Below are 27,425 nucleotides of genomic sequence, written 5' to 3' on the forward strand. Positions count from 1 at the left end.
GGTCATGGAGAGGCAGGGACATCTTCCACTGTCCCAGGCTGCTCCAAGCCCCAGTGACCAACCTGGCCCTGGGCACTGCCAGGGATCCAGGGGCAGCCCCAGCTGCTCTGGGCACCCTGTGCCAGGCAACAATTCCTAATTCCCAATCTCCCATCCATCCCTGCCCTCTGGCAGTAGGAGCCATTCCCTGCGTCCTGTCCCTCCATCCCTTGTCCCCAGTCCCTCTCCAGCTCTCCTGGAGCCCCTTCAGGCCCTGGAATGTGTTAAAGGATTCTGCTTCATCAGTTTAAATCTGCTTCCTTGTACCTTCCACTGTCCCAGGCTGCTCCAAGCCCTGTCCAACCTGGCCTTGGACATTTCCAGGGACCCAGGGGCAGCCACAGCTTCTCTGAGCAGCCCTGAAGTGAATTTTGGATGTCCCAGTGCTGCCACTGCTGATGGGAACAGGTTTGTTCATCACTGCTGGGTTTGCAGAGCAGGATTTGAGCTGTTTGGGAAGTTCATTCCAGGCTTTGAACAGGAACAAAAGTGATGGAAAAAGGCAGCAAAGCCTTTGGGATGCAGAAGCAACAAAACCTTTGGGATGCAGCAGAGCCAAACAGGAATTTCAGATGCAGGGAGCTGAGATATCCAGCTCAGGCATCTCCCCGAGCTCCCTGTGGGCACCATTCCGTGTCTGGAATGTCGGAGAATCTGTGCCCAGCTCGGGGGGAACCAAGGTGGCAGCCCAGGAGTGCAGAGAGCAGCAGAGCTCCCCGTGCACTGAGGAACTCCTGGTGCCGGCTATGGATGTATTTGTGGATTCCTTGTGACATTTTTATTAGGATGAGATAGTTCCCCTGAAGGGGGATGAATAATGGAGAGGCAGCCTTTGGATGCAGGGAAGGAGGGAGGCAGGGATTGCTGTGCCTGGAGACACCTCGCTGAGGGCACCTCCCTCCTCCCATCCCCCTTCCACATCCCACCTGCCCTCCCTTCACATTCCCAGACCCTCTCCCTCCTTCCAGGGAATCTCCATGCTCTCCTCCCCCTGGTGTTGGATCAAGGATGCGGAGCAGGGAGAGGAGCAGCAGGATGCTGCCAAAGGGGGGTTTTGAAGGCAAGGAGTGGAGGTGGATGAGAAATCCCACCAGGATATCCTGTGTGGATTTCTGGGAAGTCTTGGAAAGCTGACAGCGTGGCTGGGCTCACACTCAGGGCCTGGGGGGCTCTGCTGTGCTTGTGGGGTGAGTGGGGGGAGTGAATCTGCTGGGTTTGGAGGAACCTCCTCCTGGACACTGTGGATGGGAGCTCTGATGCCACGGGCTGGCTTTGGAGATGGGAAGAAACTCAACAGGATCGGTTTCCATGGCAACCCTGCTCCAGAGCTGGAAGCAGCACCATGGCCCCATCCCTGCAGCCATATGGGAAGGCCCCGCAAGGGTGGGGGTTTCCAGACAAAATCCTGTTCCCATCCCTGCCTGGCACCAGGAGAGAGGCTGGAGATGGATCTGTAGAGGATGGGGTGTGTGGCTGGAGCCACCCATGCCACGCCATGCCATGCCATCCCATGCCATGCCATGCCATGCCATCCCATCCCATCCCATCCCATCCCATCCCATCCCATCCCATCCCATCCCACAGGGCAGGATGGTGCTGCTTTTTCTGGGGATCTCCTTTCCTCACCGTGCACCCCAAGAAAAAATCCCATGGGGATTTGATTGTGGATCTTCCTGGAATATCAGGGATGGATGGATGGATGGATGGATGGATGGATGGATGGATGGATGGATGGATCCATGGCTGGCTGGATGGATGGATGGATAGATGGGTGATGGAGGGATGGAGGGATGGATGGACAGAGGGATGGATGGAGGGAATTGCTGCGGAGTGCTCTGGCCTCAGGGATCAATAGCACCATGTCAGGCCATTTATATCCCTCCAAAGAGAGCATCCTGCCTGGAATTAGTTACATTAAAATGTCTGTCGCTGAGTATTAATTGGGATATTAATATGTCACTGGAATGGACTTTATGGGCACCATAAATCCGGGATTAATCAGGAGCATTCCTGGGCCTGGCTGTGGCTGCTCTGCTGGCTCGGGGCTGTCCTGGAGGGTGGCACGAGGCAACTGCTGCCAGTGTCCCTTGTGCCACATCCCTGCCAAACCCAGCCCGTGGTGTCCTGATGGGAGCAGAGGAACAGCCCGGCCCCAGGAGGGCTGGAAGGGCAGAATTCATCCTGTGCTCAGTGGGATGAGGAAGGAGGGCCTGGGGTGAGCATCCAGGGTGGCTTTGAAGGGGAAAGGGTGCATAGGGGATCTGGAGGGGCCTTGGGGTTTCCCCATGGGATGGTGCTGGCACTGCAGGGTTCACCTGAACAATGGGACTGGGCACAGGCCTGGTCCCCAAGCACCCTGAGCTGCTGGGCTGGGCCCTGCAGGGACAGCAGCTGCAGCTCAAGGTGACACCAAGGTGCCACCACCCATGGAAATGCAGACACAGCAGCACACGGGTGCTTCTGGGGCTCTCAGGACTGGTTGGTTCTGGGTGTTCCTTTTCTCCCCATTTCCTTCTCTTGCTGCTGCTGTCACATCATGGAATTGTGGAATGGCTTGGGTTGGAAAAAAACATCAACTCATCCAGTGCCTCCCCCTGCCTGGCAAGGACACCTTCCACCATCCCAGGGTGCTCCAGCCTGGCCTTGGACAGTTGCAGGGATCCAGGGGCAGCCACAGCTGCTCTGGGCACCCTGCAGCAGGGAGGATTCTCTCCCAATATCCCATCTAAATCTACCCACTGTCAGCTTAAAGCCATTCCCTGTGTCCTGTCCCTCCATCCTTTGTCCCCAGTCCCTCTCCAGCTCTCCTGGAGTCCCTTTAGGCCCTGGGAGGGGCTCAAACCCTTCATGAAACAGACATATTCACCTTTCAGGTTGCTGCAGATTATTTTTGGTTCTTGTCATGAATAAGTCAAAACCAAAAAGGGATCTGGAATGTGAGCTCCGTGCTGCCCAAGGGGCTCCTGCCGGCAGCGGCAGTCGGAGAGTGGAATCTCATCCCTGAGTCACCTGCCCCTGGCTCTTCTGGGGTAGCCACAGAAGGGAAGCAATCCTGGTTTTTCCATGCAATATTTAAGTGCATCTAAGTTACAGCTGGCATCCATCCACTGCAAACAAACAGCCGTGCAAGAGCTGAGCTGTCAGTGAGAGCCGATGAAATTCCTATGAAAATGAGGGAGAAAAACATGGCTTTCAACGTGGAATTTATCACTGAAATGGTCTCCCTTTGCTTTAAATGGTCTCCAAGGGCAAATCTTAGACCTTCCAGGCCTTTTGCTCAGAGTCACCATGGACAGGGACACATTGAAAAGGCAATTATTGGGTTGATGATGCTGGATTTTGAATTTTTGTTGGTGTTTTTTTTTTGAGCGGCAAAGGAAGAGAGAAGCAAATAGACACGAAGGAAGAAAAGGGCAGGGAGAAAAAAGGTAAAAATATCATTTGCCGTCGACTTTGGCTTAGTTGCTGAAAAATGTCAAGGCTCCAACCTGCTCCTGTTTGAGATTTGAAGGGAAAGCTTTGGCACAGGGCTGGCAGCAGCGAGTTTACTGCAGGCTCCGTGCCAGACACTTTTCGGGATGAGATGACAGGAGCAAGAGCAGGAGATGATGTGGGAGGAAGAGGTGCACACCACCAGGGGCTGGCAGAGGGGCCAGCTGGGCCACCTGGGGCTCTTTGTCACCCCAGTAATGCAGGGGTGACACCTTCGACCCAGACTGTTCCCTCTCAGAATTCCCAGCTCCTGATCCACGTCTGCATGGAGAACTCCTCCTCCTTTCCCTTCAGTGACTCACCCACAGAGGAGGAGAAAAAAGCACTTTATTCCTCAACATTGTTATTTTGGGTCTGGGGAAAACAGATTGTTCACGAGGCAACAAGAGAACAACTTGCCAGACACATGGAGAGGTCACGACGGCCCTGATTCATCTCCCCATCCTGGCAGGAATCTCAAGCCATTTTGGATGTCTTTATCCTGGCAGTGACTCACACCAAGAGCTCCTGAACACCTTTCCAGAGCCTCCTCACTCCCCCTGGGCTGGGAATCGTTTGCTCGAGGTGAGGAGAGCGCCAAGCTCTTGCCAGGTGTCTTTGCCTCACCTGAAACAAGAGAATTCAGACAAATCTGTGTTTAATACCTGAGCTCGGAGTGCAAAACGGGAACAGGCTCTTCCCTGTAGCTCCGTGATGGATCTCCCCTTTGTGTGTGAGTGACGCTCCTCAGCTTCACCTGCTGGAGCAGGAGCTTCTCCAGGAGGATTCTCCAGGGGCACGTCTGGGATGAGAGCCCGGCAGAGCAGTGAGCTCCTTCCCGTGCAGGGGGAGGATGTCAGGAGAAGTCAGGGGAGCTGCTCTGGGAGCCTGAGGGATCCTGAGGCTGGATAAAGGGAGAGGGGCTGGGGGCGAGTTTGGGAACTCCGGGTTCAGTGGGAGTGGGTGGAGAGTAGGGGTGGAGTGAGGGGGTCCCTGGCGTTGTGTAGGTCCTTGGAGAGGGGCCACTGGTCCCCTTCCACACCCCGCGTGGTGCCTGGAGCAGTGGAGGAACAGGGAATACCCCAGACACTGCCAGGCTGGTTGGCATCACCAGCATGTCCCACTCAAACCGTTCTGGGAAGATGGAGCTGAGGTTGAAGGAGGTTTTGTCCTGAGTGCAGGAGCAGGCAGGCTCCTTCCATCATACACCTGAGGATGCAGGATGTGTCCATGCATTGATCCAAGCAGGAAAACCACAGATATGCAGCTGCACCCGCTCTATTTACAGTATTTTACTGGGCTGTTTTTATTTTTTATTGCACTATAAACCAGGAATAAGTGATCAGAAACAGAGGAATTCAGTTCTCATCTGCCACAGCCAAGACAGAGGGAGAAGCTGAGCCATAAATCGCGGAGTCCATAAAAAATTCCAGCTTGTTCACGGAAGTGCTGCGCAGCAGACTCCAGGTAATGATGAAGCTGAACACAATTACAGAGGAAAAAAAACTTATCTTAAAAATCCTGGGATATTTTCAGCTGGGGAACGCTGCTGATGTGCAGTTTAGGTGCCTGCATGGAAAAGTATCCATGTTAAGTGAGGGAAGCGGGAACAATGTTGAGTTTGGCAACAAATCCCAGGCAGGACAGGTTTGGGAGAAGGAGCACCGAGGTTTTCCTTCCCCTCCTCTCTGAGGTCACCTCGCCCTGCCCAATTTATGGGACACACTCCATCCCAGTCCCAGCTGGATGATAATTCCCTCTTTCCCGTGCCACCAGTGAACACCAATTCCCAAATTCTGACTCCACAGACTGCAGCTCCTGGTGAGGAAAATTCCCTCAGAGTGTCTCTCCCTCAGTTTTCCTGGGATGCAGACCTGACATGGAAACAGGAGCGAGTTGGAGGGGCCCAAGTGCATTGTCCAGGTAATTTTGGTTAATCAAATTCCCATTCCATGTCCTAATGGCTCTTGGATCTCATTTCCCTCAGTACAACTGCAAATTCAAGTGCTCAACGACACAATTTATTAAGGAAAACTCGCTTTATGGTAATTTTTAAAATTAGGGAATTGAAAATAAAGGTGATTAACAGAGCCTGCGAAGATCCAACACTTGTAGGGAATTTTTAGGACTTCATTGGGAATCAGTAAATCTCATCGATGAATAAATGTTGGATCAGAATTAATATTAGCAGAGTGGCAACTTATCCTAATGATTGCATAACCTATTTTGGAGGGGTAATTTTTATATCAGCGTGAGCTGCTGGTCTTTAATCTTTCATTAATTTCATTCATAGCCTTCTCTTAATTTGCCAATCAAGCTTTATATTTGAATTAAAAGCTCGGGGACTTGGACGTGTCAAGTCAACCAAACGATTTCAAAATTGGGATTTAGGAATTTCGACAGTTCCTTAATTACTGCAAACATGAAGTGCATTCACGGCTGCCTTTCCCTCTCCATGATCCTCCTGATCATTCCCTTCTACCCACCACTTCAGCTCCTCTGTTTTCTCCAGGAATAGGGGCAGCAAAAAATGGTTTTATGGAAGAGAAAACAGGGAAATGGGGCTGGGAAACAAAGGCCTGGTTTGTGCCACGTGTTTTGCAGGTCCTGTCTCATTAGGACAGCTCTAATAGGTGGAATTATTAATTATCAAGGCTTGTCCTTGCTAGGACAGGAGCTTGGGGTAGGACCAGTCCCTTCTGCCGCTCCTGCAGTGGAGGGACAAGAGGAAATGGCCTCAGAAAGGGGAGATTTGGAGCAGAATAAGAAAAAAAAATTCCTTTTTAGGGTGGCCAGGCACTGGAATAGGGTGCCCAAGGACTGGAGAATCCCTGTCCCTGGAGGGGTTCCGGATGTGTCTGGATGTGGTGCTAGGTGATGGTTTTGGGGTTTTAGAGGTTTTGTGGCAGTGCTGGGTTCTGGTTTTGTGGTTTAGGGGTCGCAGGGGCAGTGCTGGGTGCTGGTTCTGGGGTTCCAGGGCTGTCCTGGGTGGGTGGCTGGACTGGATGGCCTTGAAGGTCTCTTCCAGCCTCGGTGGTTCTGTGATCCCCTCACTGACTGAACTGTTTGTTTCTCCCCCACCATTTTCCATCCTCAGATGGAATTTTGGGAAGAAATTCCCCCCTGGCAGGGCGTGCAGGCCCTGGCACAGGGTGCCCAGAGCAGCTGTGGCTGCCCCTGGATCCCTGGCAGTGCCCAAGGCCAGGCTGGACAGGGCTTGGAGCAGCCTGGGACAGTGGGAGGTGTCCCTGCCATGGCAGGGGTGGCACTGGAGGGGCTCTGGGGTCCCTCCCAACCCAACCCCCTCTGGGATTCTCTGTACACCAGCCCAGCCAGGGCCCTATTTGCCAGATTTCCAACCCAAGGCAGGGTCAGGGCAGGGTGTGGGATCAGGAGGAGGGAGATCCTGTTGTCACCCAGGCAGGAACACCCTGGGCACAGCCAGGTCACCCCTGTCAGCCCTCAGGGCTTCCAGCCATGCATCTTCCTCCTCTGCCAATGCCACCATCAGGTGACCTCCGTGCCCAGCTGCTGCTCCTGGACAGGAAAATCATCAATGTCAACATTCCTGCCGTGTTTGCAGAGCTGGACACTCCATCCTGTCCCACCCACAGGCACTCATTCTCCAGAGAATATATCCCTTGAATTTGTGATTTAGGGACAGCACTGGGTATTCCAGAGGGTAGGGCAGGGACCGGGGGCAGGAATGCTGCCTCACCTGGAGCTGGGGGGCCTTGGGATGCTGCTAAATCCCATGGGGCCAAAAGGAACCTTCCCCTCTTGTGCTCAGCCTTTTCTTCCTCACATTGGCCACAAGCCCCAAGACCCTGCAGCTCAAGCTGTGGATTAATCTCAGAAAAAAAGCCATTTTATTTCCTGCTGGAGGAGAACTGGGGCCCTGAAAATCCAGGAACCTGCAGCCTTAAATGCCTTTGCTCCTGGCAGGCTTCCCCAAGGCAGGACTGAGGGACAGTGGCAGGCAGAGCTGGGGCACAGGAGCCCAATTTTGCCCATCCTGCCAGGGCTGCCAGTCCTGGGAACCCCAGGTTGAACCAGTTGAACCCCGTGGCATCAATCCCAAATCCCAGTGCTGCAGTGAGTCCCCAAGAGAGCCCAGGAGAGGGGCAGGGATTGAGGGTGCAGGAGACACTCAGCTGGGGATGGAATTTCGCTCTGGAAATGATGAAATCAGCACTGGACCTTGAGAAATCCAAACACTTTCCCTGCCCAGGGTGTGCTGAGCACCAGCTGGGACCCCAGTCCAGCAGGGCTCTGTCTCCATCTCTTTCTCCCAAAATCTGGGAGCTTCCCGAAGCAGCAGCACCAGACATGCTCTGGAGTCACATTTTAGCATCCCTGAGAGGAGCTCCCGACCTGAGCCAAGGCAGAGGGAGGCTCCCAGATTCCCGGCGTTGTGCAGAAGGGCTGGGAAGGCAGACAGGAGCACTCTGCAGGTGCCTCTGCTCGGCACACACGGAGCCACAGCCGTGGCACTCCCCTCCTTTCATCTTCGGGGTGTAAATGTTGCAGTTCTGGCAGCAGCCTGAGGGCAAATTGTTTGGGAAAGTTTGAGCAAAGCAGGTTCAGCTGCTTCAAAGTAGGAAGTGGCTGACAAAAATACATAATTGCCTTCTTAAGAAAATAAAAAGCAACTTTTTTTGGCAGATTGGCAAGTACACACTTCCTACGCTCTCTCCCTTCTACCCAAAACATGATTCCAGCCTTATTTTTATTTCAGGAACGATGAATTATGAAAGGGCTCTCCCCTCCTTCTTTCTCTGCCTTTTTCTCTCTGCCTCTGACTCCTTCTCTCCCTCCCCTCTCCTAGCCTGGGCTGTGTTTGTTTATAACCTCCACACGCAGACCTGGCTCTGATTTGCTTTATCCACACGTTGCAGGGCCCCCAGGACCTGGATTCTTTCCTGCTGCCGTGGCTTTATGAATAAATCCTTCCCCAAACCTCAATCCCCTGCAGAGCCACGGCTGAGGGATGTGTTGGATAAATCCCAGTGCCCCTGTCCAAGGGAGAGGTGGCCATGGGTGCCCAGAACCAAAAGGGAGCTGCCACAGCCCCTCCAGCCCATGGGATGGCTTGCCTGGAATTCTGGCTGATTCCTGCCTGCTGGAATATTGGGAATTTCCAGGGCTGCTCCATCCTCAGTCCTCAGGGACTGAGCACTGCAAAGGGCAGCCTAAAGCCACGTGGAGAATCCCCCTCTTGCCAGGGGCAGAATTCCCCTCTTTCGTGGGGCTTTGCAGAGGTTCCATCACCAGGGAAGACCTGTGGGTGGGAGAGGCAATGGCCAGGAAAAGGCTGATCCTGGCTTCACTCCTTGCTGGAATTTGCTTCAGTTCCACGGGACTGGCAGGGCTGAGAGGCAGCAGAAGGGTCCTAGAAAAGTGTCCCTTGGAGCTTCTGGAATCAGGGAGCGAGGAGGAAAGGTGAGAAAGTCTCCAGGTGCACAGGGATCCCCCAGCCCTCCTCCCAGTGAGTGTCCCCCACACTGTGGCTGTGACCCTGCAAAGCTCCAGAGTGGCTTGAGAGATGAAGGCAGAGTGTGGGGAGTGCTGAGAGATCCCAACTGGGATCCTGGGGGCCTGAACACCCCGCTGGGGACTGGCAGAGCACCTGGGCATGGAGCTGGGAGTGCCATGGGAACATCCCCATCCCCAGACATCCCGAGGACTTCTTGTGTCCTGCACACCCCTGCAGCCTCTCACAATGGGAAAACTCTTAAACTCTTGTGTTTGTCCTACTAGGAGCAAGAAAATAACAAAGAACTGCCCCAAATCTCATCCTCCCAGGAAAAAAACTGTCCCTGCCACTCTTCCTCCTTTCAGGAGAGGCAGGAAACACCAGATTTCCACCCCCTCCCTTCCCTCTGTCCCATCACTGATGTGCAGCAGCTGCTCCCTCCCTTGGTTTGTCCCCTCTGGTCACCCTCAGGCACCTGGTGCTGCTGAGATCCAGGATTCTGCTCCAAAACCATCCCACAGCATCTGCCGAGTGCATCCCCCAGGCATCTCGCTGGCTCCTGCCCTGCCTCACCAGCCACCCCCGGGCACTGGTGGCTGTGCCAGGGCCATCAGGGGCTGCTGTCCTGGGCTGCAGGGGCCCAGCTGTGACCAGTGCTGTGCCAGCTGCCAGTGGCCCTCATGCCTCAGGTTTCAGCTTTTCTATTTTTCAGGATCTGTGCTGGATCTGTGTGGGTCTGGGTTCATATTATGGGATGGTGAGCTCTCTGCACAGAGCATGGAGACAAAACAATTCCTGCTCCAGCTGGGGACCAAGGACAAATGATCCAAATCTCAGCCCAAGAGCACAAACAACGTGGGCTGAAGAGAGAAAAACAAGCAGGATGGGACTGCATGGGCTAAAGCTGTAACTGGACAATTAACTCCAATATGCAAATGGAGCAGAACTGATAAAAGTGAGAGACCCGTGAGCGGTCGTGCATTTTGTGCCCATTTTGGGTTCACCTGGGTGCAGCCCTGGCTGGGCTCTTGTGCTGCCACGTGACAGGGGCTGTGGCACTGCCAGGGGTGACCTGCACACAGCCAGAGGTGGGGCAGCTCCGAGGGATCCCACGGGGAAGCAACAGGAGCACCCCCAGGGCTTCTCCTGCTGCCTGCTGGGCACTGGTTCCCTCACACACCTCCAGTAGGGAAGCAGCAGGAGCAGGGCCAGCCCTGGCACCCCCAGGGCTTCTCCTGCTGCCTGCTGGGCACTGGTTCCCTCACACACCTCCAGTGCCTCCCTGCTGGGGCTGCTGCCACCCCTGCCACCACCAGCACGGTGCCAGGCTGGCACAGCCGCTGTCCCTGCAGCTTCCTGCCCCTGGCTGAGTCCCCTCAGGACATCTGGGGCCTGGCACAGATGGAAGTCAATGGTGCTCTTGGTCCCTGTGATTCCCTGGGGAATGAGAGACCCCCAGTGCTGACAGAGGAAGTGGTGGCATCCAACACAGCATGGTGGAAACGGGGATCCCTTCCCAGGGGAGGATCCTGCTGTGCTCAGGGTCTGCCTGCATTTCCTGTTCCTGCACCGTGTGTTTGTTTAACATGGACAGGGAGCCAGGGAGCAGGCATGGGATTGTGGGCAACTCCATTCCCAACTTATTCCCTCCAAAACCAGGTCTTACCATCATATTTTATGAAAAATCTCTTTGCCCAGGATTCTTCTCCTGGGAAGCTGAGAGGCCTCAGAGAAAAATATAAATAATAATTATCTGATTTGCTTCTCCTGTTTTGCTGCTTTGGAATGTGGTGACTGTTTCATTGGTTTCATGTGAATTGTTTTTACTTAATGACCAATCATGGTCCAGCTGTGTCAGGACTCTGGAGAGTCACAAGTTTTCTTTATAATTCTTGTTAAGCCATTTGATGTATCCTTTCTCTATTCTTGTATAGTTTCAGTATAGTACTCTTTAATATAATATAATATCATAATATAATAAATTAGCCTTCTAAAAACATGGACTCAGATTAATCAATTCCTCCTCTGTTCCTGGGGACCCCAGAAACTACCAAAACCAGGTTCCTGCTTGTTTTCTCTCCCTCCAGTGGGATGAGTGTCTTAGGTTGCAAGATGTAGCTGGGTTTGTGCATTCTATTTGTTTTCTGTTTGTACTGTTGTGTTTGTATTTTTAATTTCCCTAATAAAAATCTGTTATTCTTGTTCCCATATATTTGCCTGAGAGCCTTTTATTTTCAAAATTATAATAATTGAGAGGGAGGGTGTTTACATTTTCAATTTCAAGGAAATGCTTTCCTTAGCAGACACCTGTCTGTTCAAACCAAGACAATGAGGCACAAAATTCCTCCCTGTGGAGGACTGGGAGAACAAATCCCCCATCCCCAAAACTCAGCCCAGCCACACTTGCTCATCCCAGCCCTGCAAGCTGCAGGTGCAGACGGAGCTTCCCAGGTTTGCAGCATCCATCTCTGCAGTGCCTCTGGCAGAGCAGGCAGCTCCTGAATATTTGATTTGGTTATTAGCCCAGGACATCGTCCATCTGAGGGAGGCAGGAGTGCTGATCCAGGCAGGGAATGCTGATTCCTGACCTGGCTGCTCCCCATGCTGGGGACTGTGGCTTCCCCTGGCATGTTCTGCACTGCTGCACTCCCAGATTCCCTGTTTTCCTCATGTGTACATCCCATAATTTGTCCCATATGGCCAGGCATGGTGTGTCCATGTGTTGTGGAGCAGGGACATCTGCTCTGAGTGTGGCAGGGCCAGGAGCAACAACCTGAGTGCCACAAACCTGCTGTGGGGACAAACACCAACAGGAATGTGAAGAAACCATCCCAGAACCTCCACCCAAATATCTGCTGGCCAAATTCTGTGAGGCTGGAGCCATCTGCACCCTGGCTGTGAGCAAACACTCCCAGTAGTGGGGGATCCTGGCCTTTTCCAGGGTGTAAAAGCCAATCCCCTGGACACTGCCAGGGATCCAGGGGCAGCCACAGCTGCTCTGGGCACCCTGTGCCAGGGCCTGCCCACCCTCACAGGCAACAATTCCTAATTCCCAATATCCCATCCAGCCCTGCCCTCTGGCAGTGGGAGCCATTCCCTGTGTCCTGTCCCTCCAGCCCTTGTCAATTGTCTCTCTCCATGTTCCCTGGGGCTCCTTCAGGCCCTGCAAGGCCACACTGAGGTCACCCCAAAGCTTCTCCTCTCCAGGTGAACATTCCCAGCTGTGCCAGCCTTTCCTGCCAGCAGAGCTGCTCCATCCCTGTGCCCATCCTGGAGCCTCCTCTGGCCTGGCTCCAGCAGCTGCAGCTCCTCCCTGTGCTGGGCCAGGCTGGGGCAGCTCTGCAGGTGGGGTCCCACCTGAGCACAGGGGCACAGGGGTGGGATCAGCCCTGGGTTCAGGTGGTTTCTCACTTTTATTCCCAGCTGGATCTTTCCAGCTTGCTTTCTTCCCTGGCCACATTTTTGCCTGCTGTAGTCAGAATTCCAGAATGCCCCCAGAATGGGATGGCAGAGAAGTGGCAGCAGCATCCAGCCCATCACAGCTGGGAGCTGGGCTGAGGTGCGAGAGGTGGGGGAGATGGGGAGCCAGGCTGAGGTAGAAGAGGCAGGACAGGCAGGGTGCAGTCTCAGGGGTACAACAACCCCTCCTCTGGCTCCAAGTCTCCAAGTGCTTCCAGAAGCAGGCAGAGCTGCTGGATGGGGCACAGCTGTTGGGAAGCAGAGGTACCTCTGTGCTGCCAAGGCCGGGATGCTCCAGAACATCCCAACATCCCAGCTGAGCCCAGCCCCTGCTGCTGCTGAGCGAGGCTGTGCCCGGGGTTCATCACTATGGAAATCACATTCCCTTTAGCTGCCTTCCAGGATAATCAGTATTAAAGGGAAACTATTTTCTAGTTCATTAGAGGAAAGCTGCGTCCCCATGGCTGCTGCTGTCGGCACCTCCTTCCCCTTTGGAGAAACCAGCTCCCAGCACGGAGACATCCACACTCCAAGTGTCACCAGGGCAAAGGGCCCTGTCCCCGAGGGCTGCCCTTCCTCCTGCTCACCTGCCGTCCTCCAGGAGGGCTTGGGTGACCCCCTTCCCTTGGATCATCCCCACCAGCCCTCACCCCACAGGCTCTGGACTCCTTCCCTCCTTTCCTTCCATGTACTCCCAGCTCTGAGTCCTTGTTCTGGGGTAATCCAGGGAATGTCTGCTGCTTGGGAGCAGCCCTGACAGCCGGGATCTCCTCATGCCAATGGCTCTGCCAGAGCCTTTTCCTCTCAGCAGGATGCTCTGAGGTTCCCTCCTGGCTGGGACTGTGCTCCCCATCTCCCAGACAAAAGGAGAATGAGGATTAGGCCTGATTCCCTTCCAGGGACATCTCTGTGGATTTCCCACCCCGTTTTTCCCTAGGATTTTCCTCAGCCACAACATCCCTGAGTCCATCTCATCAATTCCTTCCTTCCTTCCTTCCTTCCTTCCTTCCTTCCTTCCTTCCTCCCTCTTTTCTTTCTTTTCTTTTTCCCACAGGAATGGTTTCCTTTGGAGAGCAGTGTTCCTGCTCTGTCACACTGTCTGTTTTATAGCTAATGCCAACCATTTACATACAATTATTTTATGGAGGAGAGACTGACAAAACTGAGGTTAGTCTTTGGTGATGGTATGACTACAGCATTTAAACCAGATTAACTGTTCAAATAAAATTTAAGTGTGGTGACTTAATGGGCAGAGAAGGAAACATAGGTTTTAATTATGGGGGCACTTAACCAAGAATTTGATGAAAAGAAGCCACTTGATCTTACTGGTATTGTTTTTCCACTCAGTGAATCAGACTTCTTATTTGTGATTCCTTCTGGATTTCTTCTGGAGCTGATGCTCAGCCCCAGTGTTTTGGGGGTCAGCAGCTCCAGCAGGAGCTTGTACACTGATGTGGTCAGCAAATACAGCCAAAGCAGAGCTCAGCCATGGCTCTTACACAGCAGTGATGGGAGTTGTCATCTCAGTAAAGTTACAGGAGAGAATATTGTAATGCAGGTAAAAATGCAATATTCTGAGGAATCTAAGACATTATTTTGTTTGGGGTTTGGGTGGGGTTTTTTGCTGCTTTGGTTTTGTCATGTTTTGCTTTTTGTATAGAAACCCTATGGAGCAGTTAAAGCTTCTCTCTGCCTTTGAGGAGTGATGGTGTAGAAGGAGAGTTTTTTGTGGAGGACACAGAGGAATCAGAGTGGGGAGGCACAAGCTGTTTTCAGATGATGTGGTCACACACCAATTAACACCACCTGTCCCCTGGAGCTGACTTATCAAGGTAAGACTTATTTCCCATTCTGCTCCTTTTGCACTTTTTAGTCCTCTACTCTTTAAAAGAAAAAAAAAAGGGAAAAACATATCAATATTGAGGTCCATACATACCTGCTCCACCACCAACACTTAGAACATTGATTGTAGACTTCCCATTTCCAATACTGAAAAACATTATTTAATTATTTATACATTTTAGGACAGTTGTCCACTAGAGAGGGTTCCATGCATGATGTGAGACATTAGAGATCCCATTAAGATTAAAATTTGCAGGCCAAACCCCAAATGTAGTGTGTGTGTACACAGGCATGCCTGCGAGTTGGCAGGAGGGATCAGATTCAGAACTCTTCCCCTTTCGACATTCATGATTTCCAATTATTTTGGCAATTTTTAGAGGTGGCATTTTTCTTTTATTATGAGGGAATATAAGCAGAAGCAAGTACATGCCTTATCTGTGTCTGTGCTCTGAGGAACAGAGCCCTCTGGGTCTGGACCAACAGCTTCAAAATTATTTGTAGAAGTTTTGCATTATGCAAAATGGGGAGGGAGAGAGCAGAGTGTAATGCTCCTAAAATCCCTGAGTGAGGCTTTGGCAGAGCCATGAAGCCCTGAGCCCTGAGAAGAGCCTCCCCAGAGCCAGGATTTGATGCTGGCTGCCTGCTCCCAAGCAGTCCAGCAAAGGACACACACTGGCAGGCAAAGCAGGAGCACGATCCAGCCATCCTAGAGAAACCCTAAATACTACCTGAAAAGCTTGCTTTTAAAAAGCTGCTTTCCATCAAGTTTGATGCTAGAATGTAGTATCTGTTACAGCATTTCAGAGCTGATGCAGGGCCAGCTGTGCTTGTGTGCAGGGAAACAATGCAGCCTTATCTGCTCCTGGCTAGGCAGCCCCATCCCAGCGAGCCACCATCCAGAGCCATGGGTGTGTGCAAATGGAACCTCCAGCCAAGCCCTGTCACAGACCAACAGACAGGACTGGGAACAGCAATCTGCCTGTCCCAGGCAGCCCCACGAGCCCAGCACCCCCGTGGGGCGGTGGCCCTGGCTGTCCTTCAGCCCACCTCGGTGTTACCTGGCTATGACATCTGGCAGGTGCCTCTCCACAAAGTCCTGCATGCTCTGGTGCTCAGTGGAGTTCTCCAGGAAGAGGCGGAATGACTGGACATATCTGTCAAGATCAGCCAGCAAACTCCTCATGGGTGAAGCCATGCTGGGAGGGGACAGGCTGCTCCCTGCAGCTCTGCTCTCAGGGCTAGAGAAGGAATGAAAAGTGCTGGAGGGGAAAATCCAGCCTGCACCTGGACTTTGCCCATCCTGGAGCCTCCTCTGGCCTGGCTCCAGCAGCTGCAGCTCCTCCCTGTCCTGGGCCAGGCTGGGGCAGCTCTGCAGGTGGGGTCCCACCTGAGCACAGGGGCACAGGGGTGGGATCAGCCCTGGGTTCAGGTGGTTTCTCACTTTTATTCCCAGCTGGATCTTTCCAGCTTGCTTTCTTCCCTGGCCACATTTTTGCCTGCTGTAGTCAGAATTCCAGAATGCCCCCAGAATGGGATGGCAGAGAAGTGGCAGCAGCATCCAGCCCATCACAGCTGGGAGCTGGGCTGAGGTGCGAGAGGTGGGGGAGATGGGGAGCCAGGCTGAGGTAGAAGAGGCAGGACAGGCAGGGTGCAGTCTCAGGGGTACAACAACCCCTCCTCTGGCTCCAAGTCTCCAAGTGCTTCCAGAAGCAGGCAGAGCTGCTGGATGGGGCACAGCTGTTGGGAAGCAGAGGTACCTCTGTGCTGCCAAGGCCGGGATGCTCCAGAACATCCCAACATCCCAGCTGAGCCCAGCCCCTGCTGCTGCTGAGCGAGGCTGTGCCCGGGGTTCATCACTATGGAAATCACATTCCCTTTAGCTGCCTTCCAGGATAATCAGTATTAAAGGGAAACTATTTTCTAGTTCATTAGAGGAAAGCTGCGTCCCCATGGCTGCTGCTGTCGGCACCTCCTTCCCCTTTGGAGAAACCAGCTCCCAGCACAGAGACATCCACACTCCAAGTGTCACCAGGGCAAAGGGCCCTGTCCCCGAGGGCTGCCCTTCCTCCTGCTCACCTGCCGTCCTCCAGGAGGGTTTGGGTGACCCCCTTCCCTTGGATCATCCCCACCAGCCCTCACCCCACAGGCTCTGGACTCCTTCCCTCCTTTCCCCTCCCTCCCTCCCTCCCTCCCTGGGAAAAGGATGTGACATGAAGGGACCTCAGCACTGACCATGGACTTTGGAATTTCAGGTTGGTTTTCCACTTTCACATAACAACAGTGAGTGACTGAGGGAGTGAACTACCAGCAAACCCCAGGAATTTTCACCTTTTGGGGTTAAAAATAGTCTCAAACAAATTCCAGCAGAGGATGATAAAAGATCCTTGCTCAAGTCCAGGGTGGATGGAGAATCCCAGCACAAGAGGATATCCAGATGCCTCTGCCTTTGGGTGATCCCAGAACTGGGACTGCCATGAACAGGGACAACACACAGGAGCTCCTGGAAGAATGAATTAGCACCTTTTCCCTAAACGTTTACTGTGCTGGAGATTCCATGGGGAGAGGGCAGGCTGGGCTTTCCCTACGTGGGGCCAGGCCAGTCACCTCCAGGGGGATGAGGCTGAATTCCCTCAGGATGATCATCCAGCTCCAAGAGCACAGCCCCAGCTCAGCCCCCAGCGCTGCGGAAAACAGTTGGGATTTGTGGGATCTGCGAGACAACCATGGTGTCCCAACCCTGCAGCTGCATCCCAGCCCTCTGCCATCCACAGGATCCCAAATCTCTGTGCCAGGCATCCCACAGGAGCCTCCTTCCTGGAGCAGCCAACCCTCATTGACCATGGAGCCAGGCCTGGGGAATCACACGGATATGGAAACCACTCCAGCCCAGCACAGAGGGCAGGGACACGCAGGCCTGGATGCAGAATTAGGAGTGGCTTTTCTGGGAATGGTTTCACTGAATATCCATTAGGAATGGCTGCTGAGAGGGGAGGGGAGGGGAAAGGAAGGAAGGAAGGAAGGAACTGAGGAATTTTGTGTCCTTCTGGTGGAATCCCAGTGGGAAGAGGCAAGGAAAAACTTGGACATAGGGCAGGATGTGTGTGTTGTGGCAACCCCGGCATGCACCAGGAATGGCTTCAGAGCAAGGAAGGGATTGTGGAGGTGCTGTCCACAGGAAGGTGCTGTCAGGATAAAAGGGAGATTGGAGAGAGCTGAAATGAACATCTTAGCAAAAAAACCCCAATTCTGTGGGAAGAAGCACCAAATCCCCACCCCTGGCAGCTCCTTCCCAGCAGTTCCAAGCAGGGAAAGGCTCCAGCCGCAGCCAGGATGAACTCCAGTCCTGCAGGGCTGCCAAGGCTTGGCCTTTCGGAGCTTTTTCCTCTCTGGCTCATGGCTGTGGCCAGGGGATTGCTTGGCAAAGAGGCCAGGCCTGGCAGATGATCCCATAATCAGTGGGATAAGCTGAACCCAAAGCCCTGTTCCCACCTCACCTCATAATTGCTTTTGTTCCCGGCCCACCAGGGAAGAGCCAGGCTTGGTGCTGCAGTGCCCTTTTCAAAGATTCAGCCTGAATTGGCAGGCAGGGTGTGCAGATGTGGGTGGGCTCAGAGGAAGGGTTTACCCACCCTCCCTGAAGCAGCCGGGATGGCTCTGCAGGCACTGGGAGAAGCTTGGAGCACGTCCTGGTGAACGGCAGCCTCTGCTCCCAGGGACACAAACTCTGCTGCCAATCAAAGAGAAGGGTTTTTTCCAGCTGTTCCCAGCTTTTTTCCAGCCCAAGAGGTGTTTTGGGATGTTCGATCTTGGGAAGAGGTGGAGGTGAGGGAAGATGGGACAAAGCTGCTGCAGTCTGAGCCCAGGGATGGAGCTGGAGTGACACTGCTGGTGGCAGTGGGGCTGTCACTGCACAGACAAAGCCACCTCTGACCTACCCTGAGGGCTGCCACAGGGAGAGCAGGAATGCTCTGCTCCCTGTGGGTGCTCAGGCATGCCCAGCTTGTGGGTCAGGCCTAAAGAATCCCAGGATCACTGAGGTGGGAAAAGACCTCCAGGATCATGGAGTCCCAATCCCCGCCTTGTCCCCAGCCCAGGAAGAATCCCAGGATCACCGAGGTCGGAAAAGACCTCCAGGATCATGGAGTCCCAATCCCCACCTTGTCCCCAGCCCAGAGCATTCCCTGCCACCTCCAGGGACACCTCCAGGGATGGGCACTCCAAACCCCCCTGGGCAGCTCCTCCCAATCCCTGAGCACCCTTTCCACGGGGAAATTCCTGCTGTGCCCACCGTGAGCCTGCCCTGGCCCAGCCTGAGGCCGTTCCCTCTCCTCCTGTCCCTGTTCCCTGGAGCACAGCCCGACCCCCCGGCTGTCCCCTCCTGTCAGGAGCTGTGCAGAGCCACAAGGTCCCCCCTGAGCCTCCTTTTCTCCAGGCTGAGCCCCTTCCCAGCTCCGTTCCCTGCCCTGGACACGCTCCAGCCCCTCCAGGGCTCTCTGGCCATGAGGGCCAGAACAGGACACAGCCCTGGAGGTGCCCCAGCAGGGCCAGCACAGGGGACCATGGGCACCCAACAGGTCCAGAAGGAACTTGGAAGAGGAGAAGAAAGAGCAGCCTGAACCCTCTCATCAGGCAGAGCTGAAATCCACTGGGACCGGGATAAGGAGCTGGAGAAGGTGGAAATCAGGGGCTCAAGGCAGCTGAGCAGCAGCTTCTGCACCGACAGCAGCGGGGCTGGGAGCACTTGAGGGCTGAACGCTCCTTGGGAAGAGTGGACTAATTTTGAAATTCCATTGAACAAAAGTGAGGAGTGCTCCACTCGACATCCAGAGCTGCTGGTGAGAGGGAGCTGTGATGGGAGCACGTGGAACAAGGTGAATCCATCAAGGAGTTTGCAGCTCATCTTCATTAGGGCTGAAGAGGCAATTTTGTAATTAGGGGTGAGAGCTGTGAATCTGATTGTGATCCGGGACAGAAATTGGGGCCGGGGCTGCCAGGGAGGCCCTGGGTGAGCTCTCTCCACTGCAATTACCCTGTGCTCATCCAAGGAAACCTCTCTGGCTGCCCTGAAGGGTACAGAGGACTGGCACGGCTTGGGCATGGCGGGCACGGCAGAGAATTCCAAGTGGCACAAGAGGGATGGGGAGACAGGAAAACCCCCAGACAGCGACAGGCAGGGCAGGAATGCAGAGAAGGGACAAACCCTCAGCACATCCCCTGGCTTTATTTGTGCCCCCTGGAGAGGAGAAGGGACAGAAGGCCAGGAATTGTCAGGATTTTTCAGGAGAGAAGGAAAGGGAAGGACTGCTGAGAGGGATGAGAACATCTAGGTAAAAACATGGAAGGAATAAATGGGTGTGTGCTGGATCTGATGTTTAAAAAGATGGTGCCAAGGTTAAGGTTACCTGCAAGGAACAAGAGCTCTGCAGCCCACCCAGACCTCGCTCTGGTGGCACTGTCTCCATCCAGGATTGTCCTCTGGATCCCAAAGCATTCCCTGCACCATGGGAGAGGCTGCAGTGAAGTTCTGTGCCCTTGAGTGACGGCTGCCCAGCCATCTCCAGCACAGCTTAATTTGATAAGAACCCTGAGCCACTTTAAACACTTCAATCATGGCACCTCTTAATCATCTCCTTGCCGAACAAAATAATCCCACTTTGCTTAATCTCTTCTCCTGTGGAAATCCTGTCACTCCTTTATTGTCTAAATGACTTTACAGGGCTCTGTCTCCAACACAAAAATATCTGACTTCCCAGGAAGCCACAAAAACAGGACATTGCTCCCCGTGGGGTCTGAGCAGCTCCCTGGGCACCTCAGGAAGGGACAAAACCTTCCCAGCACCCACGGAGTCACCTGGATCCAGTGAGACCCTCAGTGATGCTCATGTGTCTCCTGCATCCTCAGTGTCCCTGGCATGTGGGATGGGGATGGTTGGGAATAATTTGGGAAACCGATATGGATTTGGGTTTGGTTTTGGGGTTTTTGTGGTGCTGGGCCTGCAGACGAGAGGGAACTGAGGGCAGAGGACCAGCAGTGACAAGATGGGACATCCCTGCTGTACAGAGGGATGGGACTCCAGGGGTGCTGCAGATCCCAACAAAACCACATTTCCGTGGAGATCTTCCCAGGAGGGCCCAGCAAATCCAGTTTCTCCCCTGTCTGATCCACAAAATGCCCTACACAGCTGACACTGGCACTTGGCTTCCTGCCCTCGGAGAAGCTGAGGCAGAAGATTCCAAATCAAGGATTGTCAGGATGTCCTGGCTGCACTCCCAATTTTTCTCTGCAGCTGTGACAGACAACAATGGAATTATAAATTAAAAACCAGTCAATATGAGATTTTTCCTCGTCTGCTTTGTCACCAGGATGCAGGATTGGAGGAAGAGCAGCAAATACCTCCCCAGGAATTCGTGGGAGCTGACACAGGTGTTGTTCCATCACAATCCAGACAAGATTTTTGCCTGGAGAAGGGATAGAGGTGAATCCACCCACAGGAAATTTGTAACTGTGAGCCTGTACCAACTCTGCAGAACTAAAACCTTTGTTTTTTAGGAATTTAAAAGGTGCTAGAAATGCTGCTGGCTGCTCCACTCCCACCTAAGCAGCAAGCAGGGAAAGGCAGCTGCTGGTTTTTGTTGGATCCAGTCTCACAATTCCTTGTGCCGAAAGGAAACAAAACACAATGTGTCCAGATTTAGGGAAGCACAGAAGGAAAAGCAGCAGGAAATGCTGGGTGGGAAGTGCTGTCTCCAGGCTGGGATGGAGCAGCTGATGTCCCCCACCCCAAACCCCTTGGGGTGGACAATGCTCTGTCCCTGGTGTGGCGTTGTCACTGTCAGGTCTTTGTGTCACCACCGAGGCCAAGCTGGAGCTCCAATTATGAATAGGTGCCTTTCAGTGGGGCTCATTGTTTTGGGAGAGACGGAATTTCATAGCCCTGATGGGTGTCTGGAACAGCCACAGGCACTGCAGGCTGGCCAGGGAGTCTGTGATTCCATATGGATTTCTTTTCCTGACATTCCAGAGTGGAGATAGATTGTGTGTCCCAGCTCCCGGCCTCACAAACCCCAGTCCAGAGGCAGGAAGGGAAAACCATCCATTTTCCATCTCAGATATGAGTGGATGCCCAGCTGGATTCTTTGGGAGGATGGATCTCCCTGGGTCCCACCACTGTGCGTGATGCCTTCCCACTCCTCAGCCAAGAGGTTCTCCAGCAACAGGGAATTCAATTAAAATATCACCAAAATTATGGCTTTATCCTGATGGTGACGGGGTATCAGGCCACTGCTGGGGGGGTCAGACCATTGATGGTGATGTCAGAGCACTGGTGGGGTGGTCAGACAACAGGAGGTGTGGTCACACCATGGATGGGGCAGTCAGGGCATGGATGGGGTGGTCAGACCTTGGATGGGGTGGTCAGACCATGGATGGGGTGGTCAGACCTTGGATGGAGTGGTCAGACCTTGGATGGGGTGGTCAGACCATGGATGGGGTGGTCAGGCCATGGATGAGGTGATCAGACCTTGGATGGGGTGGTCAGACCTTTGGATGGGGTGGTCAGACCTTGGATAGGGTGGTCAGACCTTGGATGGGGTGGTCAGTCCATTAATGGGGCAGTCAGACCATGGATGGGGTGGTCAGACCTTGGATGGGGTGGTCAGACCTTGGATGGGGTTGTCAGGCCATGGATGGGGTGGTCAGACCACTGGTGGGGTCATCAGACACCAGAAGAACCCCAAGCAAGGTGTGGAGGACCCAGGGGTGAGCCAGGTCCAGGGCAGAGGGTTCCTGGCAGGTTCTCCAGGAGCTGGAGGAGGATTCTCCTCTCTCCAGAGGGCTGGTGGCTCCTGCCCAGTGTCCTGCTGGGCCACCAGCGCTGGTGGCCACCAAGGGTCACCCCTGAGCAGTGCCCAGAGCAGGAACTGAAGCAAGGACATAAAGTCCTCACTCTGTGTTCTCACTTATTTACTTTTCTGCTTGAAAATGAATATTTGATAACTTTGCTGGGACCAAGGCCTCTGTTTGGGGCCCTGCTGATTTATTTATCCACCCATTTATTCTGCTGCAGCGCTGCTGCAGGACAGGAAGGTGCCCTGAGGGCTGAGACACCAGCACGGCACAGATGTCCCATCTGGGGACTGCCAGGGCATCCCTCAGCTCCCTCTGCTCTCTGAGGGGACAAGAAAAGCAGCTGCAAACAGCTGGGCAAGGCCTGATGGGGCAAATGCTGAAGAAGATGCTCTTGCTGGAGCTCTGAATCTACAATGAGGAGTTAAAGGGAACAGGGAGAGAGAAATTGTGGGGAAATTAGTGGGAAGTGGGAGGAAAATGATGATAATTTGCTAAGGAGATGGGGCAGGGAGAGCCTCCAGGATATGGAGAAGATATGAAGAAGCCTTCCAGGACATGGAGGATCCTCCCAGGACATGGAGAATCCAGGACAGACAGGGAGCTGCTGCCCAGGGCACAGCGAGAAGGAGAGGGAAGGTGGCTCTGGTGGCTCTGATCACGAGCCATCGAGGGAAGCAATTTCTCCCGAATTTCCACCTTTTGTTCGCCTGCTGAATACCCCCTGATTTCTTTGGAGTGGGAATAGCAATCCTGCTCCTCGGGCTGAGCCCAGGACAAGGAGAATCCTCTCAGGACATGGAGAATCCTCCAGGACAGACAGGGAGCTGCTGCCCAGGGCACAGCGAGAAGGAGAGGGAAGGTGGCTCTGGTGGCTCTGATCACGAGCCATCGAGGGAAGCAATTTCTCCCGAATTTCCACCTTTTGTTCGCCTGCTGAATACCCCCTGATTTCTTTGGAGTGGGAATAGCAATCCTGCTCCTCGGGCTGAGCACATCGCACCTCCCCCGGCGCAGCTCTTTGCTATTCATGGCTCTCATGCCTCTCCTCGGGAGCGTTCGGCGTGATTGGAGAGGGAAGGATGAGCGATGCATGCCAAGCAGCAGGGACCACATCGGGAGCCCGGTTCCTGACCTGCAATCCTCGGTGATTAGGCAGATGAAGCACTCAGGATGCCAAACCTCTCCACGCAGTCCTCGTGCTTCTCCGGATCCCGCGGCTGGCAGTCCCAAAAACAAGGTGGTCTCACAAGCAGCAGCTCAGAACTGGGCTGCAGGTCGGCTTTGGGGTTGGGATTGGGGTGGGGAAGGGGGTTTTAGAGGCAGAGAATTCCGAAATCATGTAATGGTTTGGGTTGGAAGGGAACTTCCAAGTTTCCACTGTCCCAGATTGCTCTAAGCCATTTCCAACATTTCCTTGGACACTTCCAGAGATCCAGGGGCAGCCACAGCTTCTTTGGGCACCCTGTGCCAGGGCCTGCCCATCCTCACAGGGAAGAACCTTCCCAAAATCCCATCTATTCCCTTTCAATTTAAAGCCATTCCCCCTGTCCATGCCCTTGGAAAATCTCCCTCTCCATCTTTCCAGCATGGAAAATGCTGTTCTGTGGAAGGGCATGGACAGGGACATAGCTGATTCCTTGGAATTAATGAGAAAAAACTGTAACAGGAGGGAAGGAGCCCAGCCTGGGAGCCTGCCTGCCTTTGTGTGGGACAGCATTCCTGCAGGAAGTGCCTCTGGAATGCCACAATTACCCCGCTGTAACTTTTTGCCTCTCATTACTTGGGCTCTCTGATCACTTGGGGTTTTGTCACAGCAATGCCTGAAAGGAGATTTAGGGAGGCTCTTTCAGCAGCTCTGGGCAGCAGCAAATCCCCATTGTCCTCAATTGGACACGTCCCTGGGGAGGAGGGAATTCATCCTGCCCAAACGTGCAGCATTTCCCTTTGGAATACAGAGCAGGCTGCTGACCTTGCACAATCAAAGGGATTTATGATTAATGGCACCTCCAGTAACGAACCTGGCATTGTGGATGGGAGATCTCAGGTGTCTCGTGCCCTCACTCAGAATAATGCAGAGACTTCAAAGTTCCTGTAGCACAAACTCTCGAAAATCAGGCTGGAATTGAAGTTAAGAATAAAATAAAATAAGTAATGGTCAATTTCTTTATCTGCTCTTCACTGTTAAGATTTTTCTTTTGTCTGACACTGTTTTTACTGGGCCATATCCACAAAAAGCTGTGCTTCCAGGAAAATGAGGGATGTTGATGTTGTTAAGGGGCTGTAGGAAATGAGGCTGCCTGGGCAAAATGCTCTGTTCACCAGGTAGGGCTGGAACAGGAGAGCAGCAGAATTCCCAGGATTTCATGGGCTTGGAGAAGGCCTTGGGTAGGGAAAGCAACAGGTTTGGAGTGGTGGTACTGTCCTGTTCCTGGGAATGTTGGTAAATCCAACAGCTGAGGCTGCCCAGGGGAAGGACAAAGTCTCCTCACAAGAAAAATAATCTTAAAAGTTGTTAAATTGTTAAACAATTGTACCCTAATCTGCAACGAGAGACTAAATAATCAATTAATTATGTTTCAATGGAGTGTTTTAATTGATTATTGCATGGTGGGGCTGCAGTTGGAAAGTGTTTGGGTGACAACAACACATGGCCTTAATATTTTTAACTGTAATTATTCCTGGAATTATTCCTCTCAACTCTGACTGTACTTGGGCGTTTTTCCATGTAATGTTCCTTTTTCCTCAGAGAAAGATCCTTCTAATGCTCAGTGCCATCATCATCATCCCTGCAACTGGGATGGTTTTCAGACAGGGAAGAATTTTCCTGAGGAGTGGCAGGAGGAAACCAGGACAGAACATCCCCACTGCTTCAGTGCATAAGAACCAACCATTTGGGGCACATTTCAATTTAGGTTTAGGGGGAAAAAAAGAGAATTATTTGGTTGTGTCTTGTTGGTATCACTATCTGTAACAGCGGAGAGGAAATTCAAAATATCAGGAATCAAAACAGCAGCAAAGCTCTGCTCAGGTTTTGGAGTTCTGTGGAATTCCTTCTGGGATAGGAAGGATTAAAAGTGGGAATGATTTCCCTCATGTGGGATCTCTTGTCCCCTCCCAACTTCCAGATTGTGTAATTCCATGTGTGAGAGGAAGAATTTGCTTTAAAATGGGAATGATTTCCCTCACCTGGTGTCTCTTATGCCCTCAGAGCTTACAGGATGTGACATTCCATGTTGTGCCCTCCACCCTTGTGTGACACAGGTGACATTCCTGGTGCTGGCTGTGGGATGCCTTCCTGCCTCCCAGCTCCCTGGGATGGGGCAGGTGCTGATTTTTGGGATACCCCAGATGTGCTAAAATGGTGCTGATTTGTGTGTCCATCCTGTGCCACTCCTGGGAGCCACTGGGTGCTGGATTTATTCCTTGATTTTGATTTATTCCTTGCCTTTTACCTGGGAATTTTATGGCTCCAATCTCTTTTTTCAGGGAATTCCCAGAGCCCCAGGTTGGTTTGGGGTGGAAGGGACCTTAAAGCCCATCCAGTCCCACCCTGCCAAGGGCAGGGACACCTCCCACTATCCCAGGTTGCTCCAAACTGGCCTTGGACATTTGCAGGGGCATTTCCTGCTTTTCCTTCTTCAATGGCTCCACCCAGCCCTTGTTTTAATCTGGTCTCATCCAAGGCTGGGCTTTTATTCCACTGAAAACCACACAGATGTCCTGAGGTCTTGGACCTGCTCATCCAGGGCCATCACCTCTGACATTCCCACGTTCCTCTTCTGCATTCCCTCCACATACCACAATTCCTGCTCAGTCACCAGATTCCACTCCCCACATTTCCTACTAAAATATTCACATTTTGGAACGATTTTGTGGAGGGATTCCCACTATCCCCACGGGATTTCCCAGGGTTTTATCAGCAGCTGGCAGGGCACAGGGATGATCACTGGCTGTCCACGCCATTCCAAACTTCCTCTGGATTTCCTGCTGCCTTCCAGGCCATGGCTGCAGTGCTAAGGTTCCTGTTCCTGCACATTGGAGAATGTCACAGTCAGGAGAAGTGGCACCACAAGGCAGCTGGAAGGGCACTAAAGACTCCTGAATGTTGTAGTTCAGACAGAGACAATGCAAAGCAACAACTCCATTTTCAGAAGGCTTCAGACCTCTTTTTATTATAGCCTGCGTGCTTTTTATACGTTCTTACAAAACTCATAAGTTTACACTTTGGTCATTGGTCACAAGAGACAGACAAAGTGCTCATTTGCCCAAAGAACAGCAGAGAACTGCCCAGCTGTGAAAGATGGGAACAGAGTACCCCTATTTCCAGCCTAAGGTAGGGGTGGACATGGATCTGTTATCAAACTTCTCTCTGGCTCACAGAAGTCACAGTAAAACCTCTTGCACACCTGAGCACCAGAGAAGAGGCAGAGCACTCCTGAAGGGCAGGAGGTCTCTGATGCCAGGGAATGGGAAGGGCTGGAATGAGGTTGGGAGCTGCACAGCCTGGCTGCCAGCCCTGGTGGGAATTCCTGGAACACCACGTTCCTGTCCATCCCAGCTTGGTGTATCCCGAGGCGCTGCAGCCCAGCTGGACATGGCACTGGGACAGCTGGAGCCAGACAGGACACTTGAGGAGCTCAGGTGACCCCATTAGTGACCCTAGGCTGGGCTGGTGGCCTCAGACAGGGTCAGGAGAGGGGATTTCATGCACTGTGTGTGTGTCCTACAGAGCACCTTTCTGGGAGGGGAAAGGAGCAGCTTGTTCCCCTTGGAATTTTTTGGTGGTGCTCAGAGCTGTGCGGTGAGGTCAGATGAGTTCATGTTGGGCTTGTTTAATCTGAGCTCATTCCATGCCCTGGGATAGACCAGCAGCTCTCCCAGGGCAGGGGGTCTCCAGCAGAGGGGCTGGCTGAACTTTCCAGTTGATTCCCATGTATGAACTTCCTGGGATTGAGAAGGAGATGCCCCAACACTGAGAACAAACTCAGTGCAGTAGGAGAGATTTTAATCCACAATTAAATCCATTTATGCCAAACATCCTCATAAACCACTCAGATGCAGGACTCAAAGGGATAATGAGGAAGTTTGGGAATTAAATTGGGAGGAGCTGTCAGCTCCCTCGAGGGCAGAGACGCCCTGCAGGGAGATGTGGATAAATCAGAGAGCTGGGAATCACTAAAGGTGTGGAGTTGAACAAGGGCAAATCCTGGATTCTGTGCCTGTGGTGAGGCACCCCTGGATGTAAGGACAGAGTGGGAATGAGAGGTTGGAAAACAGCTGTGGGAAGGAA

General features: G+C 53.0%; 2 protein-coding genes across 2 annotated transcripts in view; one reads left to right on the forward strand and one right to left on the reverse strand.

The window, feature by feature from the left end:
* The window catches only part of ARAP3 (ArfGAP with RhoGAP domain, ankyrin repeat and PH domain 3), a 437,919-nt gene that overhangs the window by 57,369 nt on the left and 353,125 nt on the right, over positions 1-27,425 (forward strand). The gene's annotated exons all lie outside the window — the stretch shown is intronic.
* LOC120499191 (histamine N-methyltransferase B-like) lies at positions 14,223-15,575 on the reverse strand. The gene is made up of 2 exons (XM_039702733.1): positions 15,346-15,575; positions 14,223-14,434 (listed from the first exon to the last, which is right to left on the reverse strand). Exons 1-2 carry the CDS (start codon positions 15,480-15,482, stop codon positions 14,359-14,361), a joined length of 213 nt encoding a protein of 70 aa, XP_039558667.1. The 5' UTR covers positions 15,483-15,575; the 3' UTR covers positions 14,223-14,358.

This window comes from Passer montanus, unplaced genomic scaffold, assembly GCF_014805655.1.
Source record: "Passer montanus isolate IOZ18808 unplaced genomic scaffold, ASM1480565v1 scaffold159, whole genome shotgun sequence".
Classification (NCBI taxonomy): domain Eukaryota; kingdom Metazoa; phylum Chordata; class Aves; order Passeriformes; family Passeridae; genus Passer; species Passer montanus.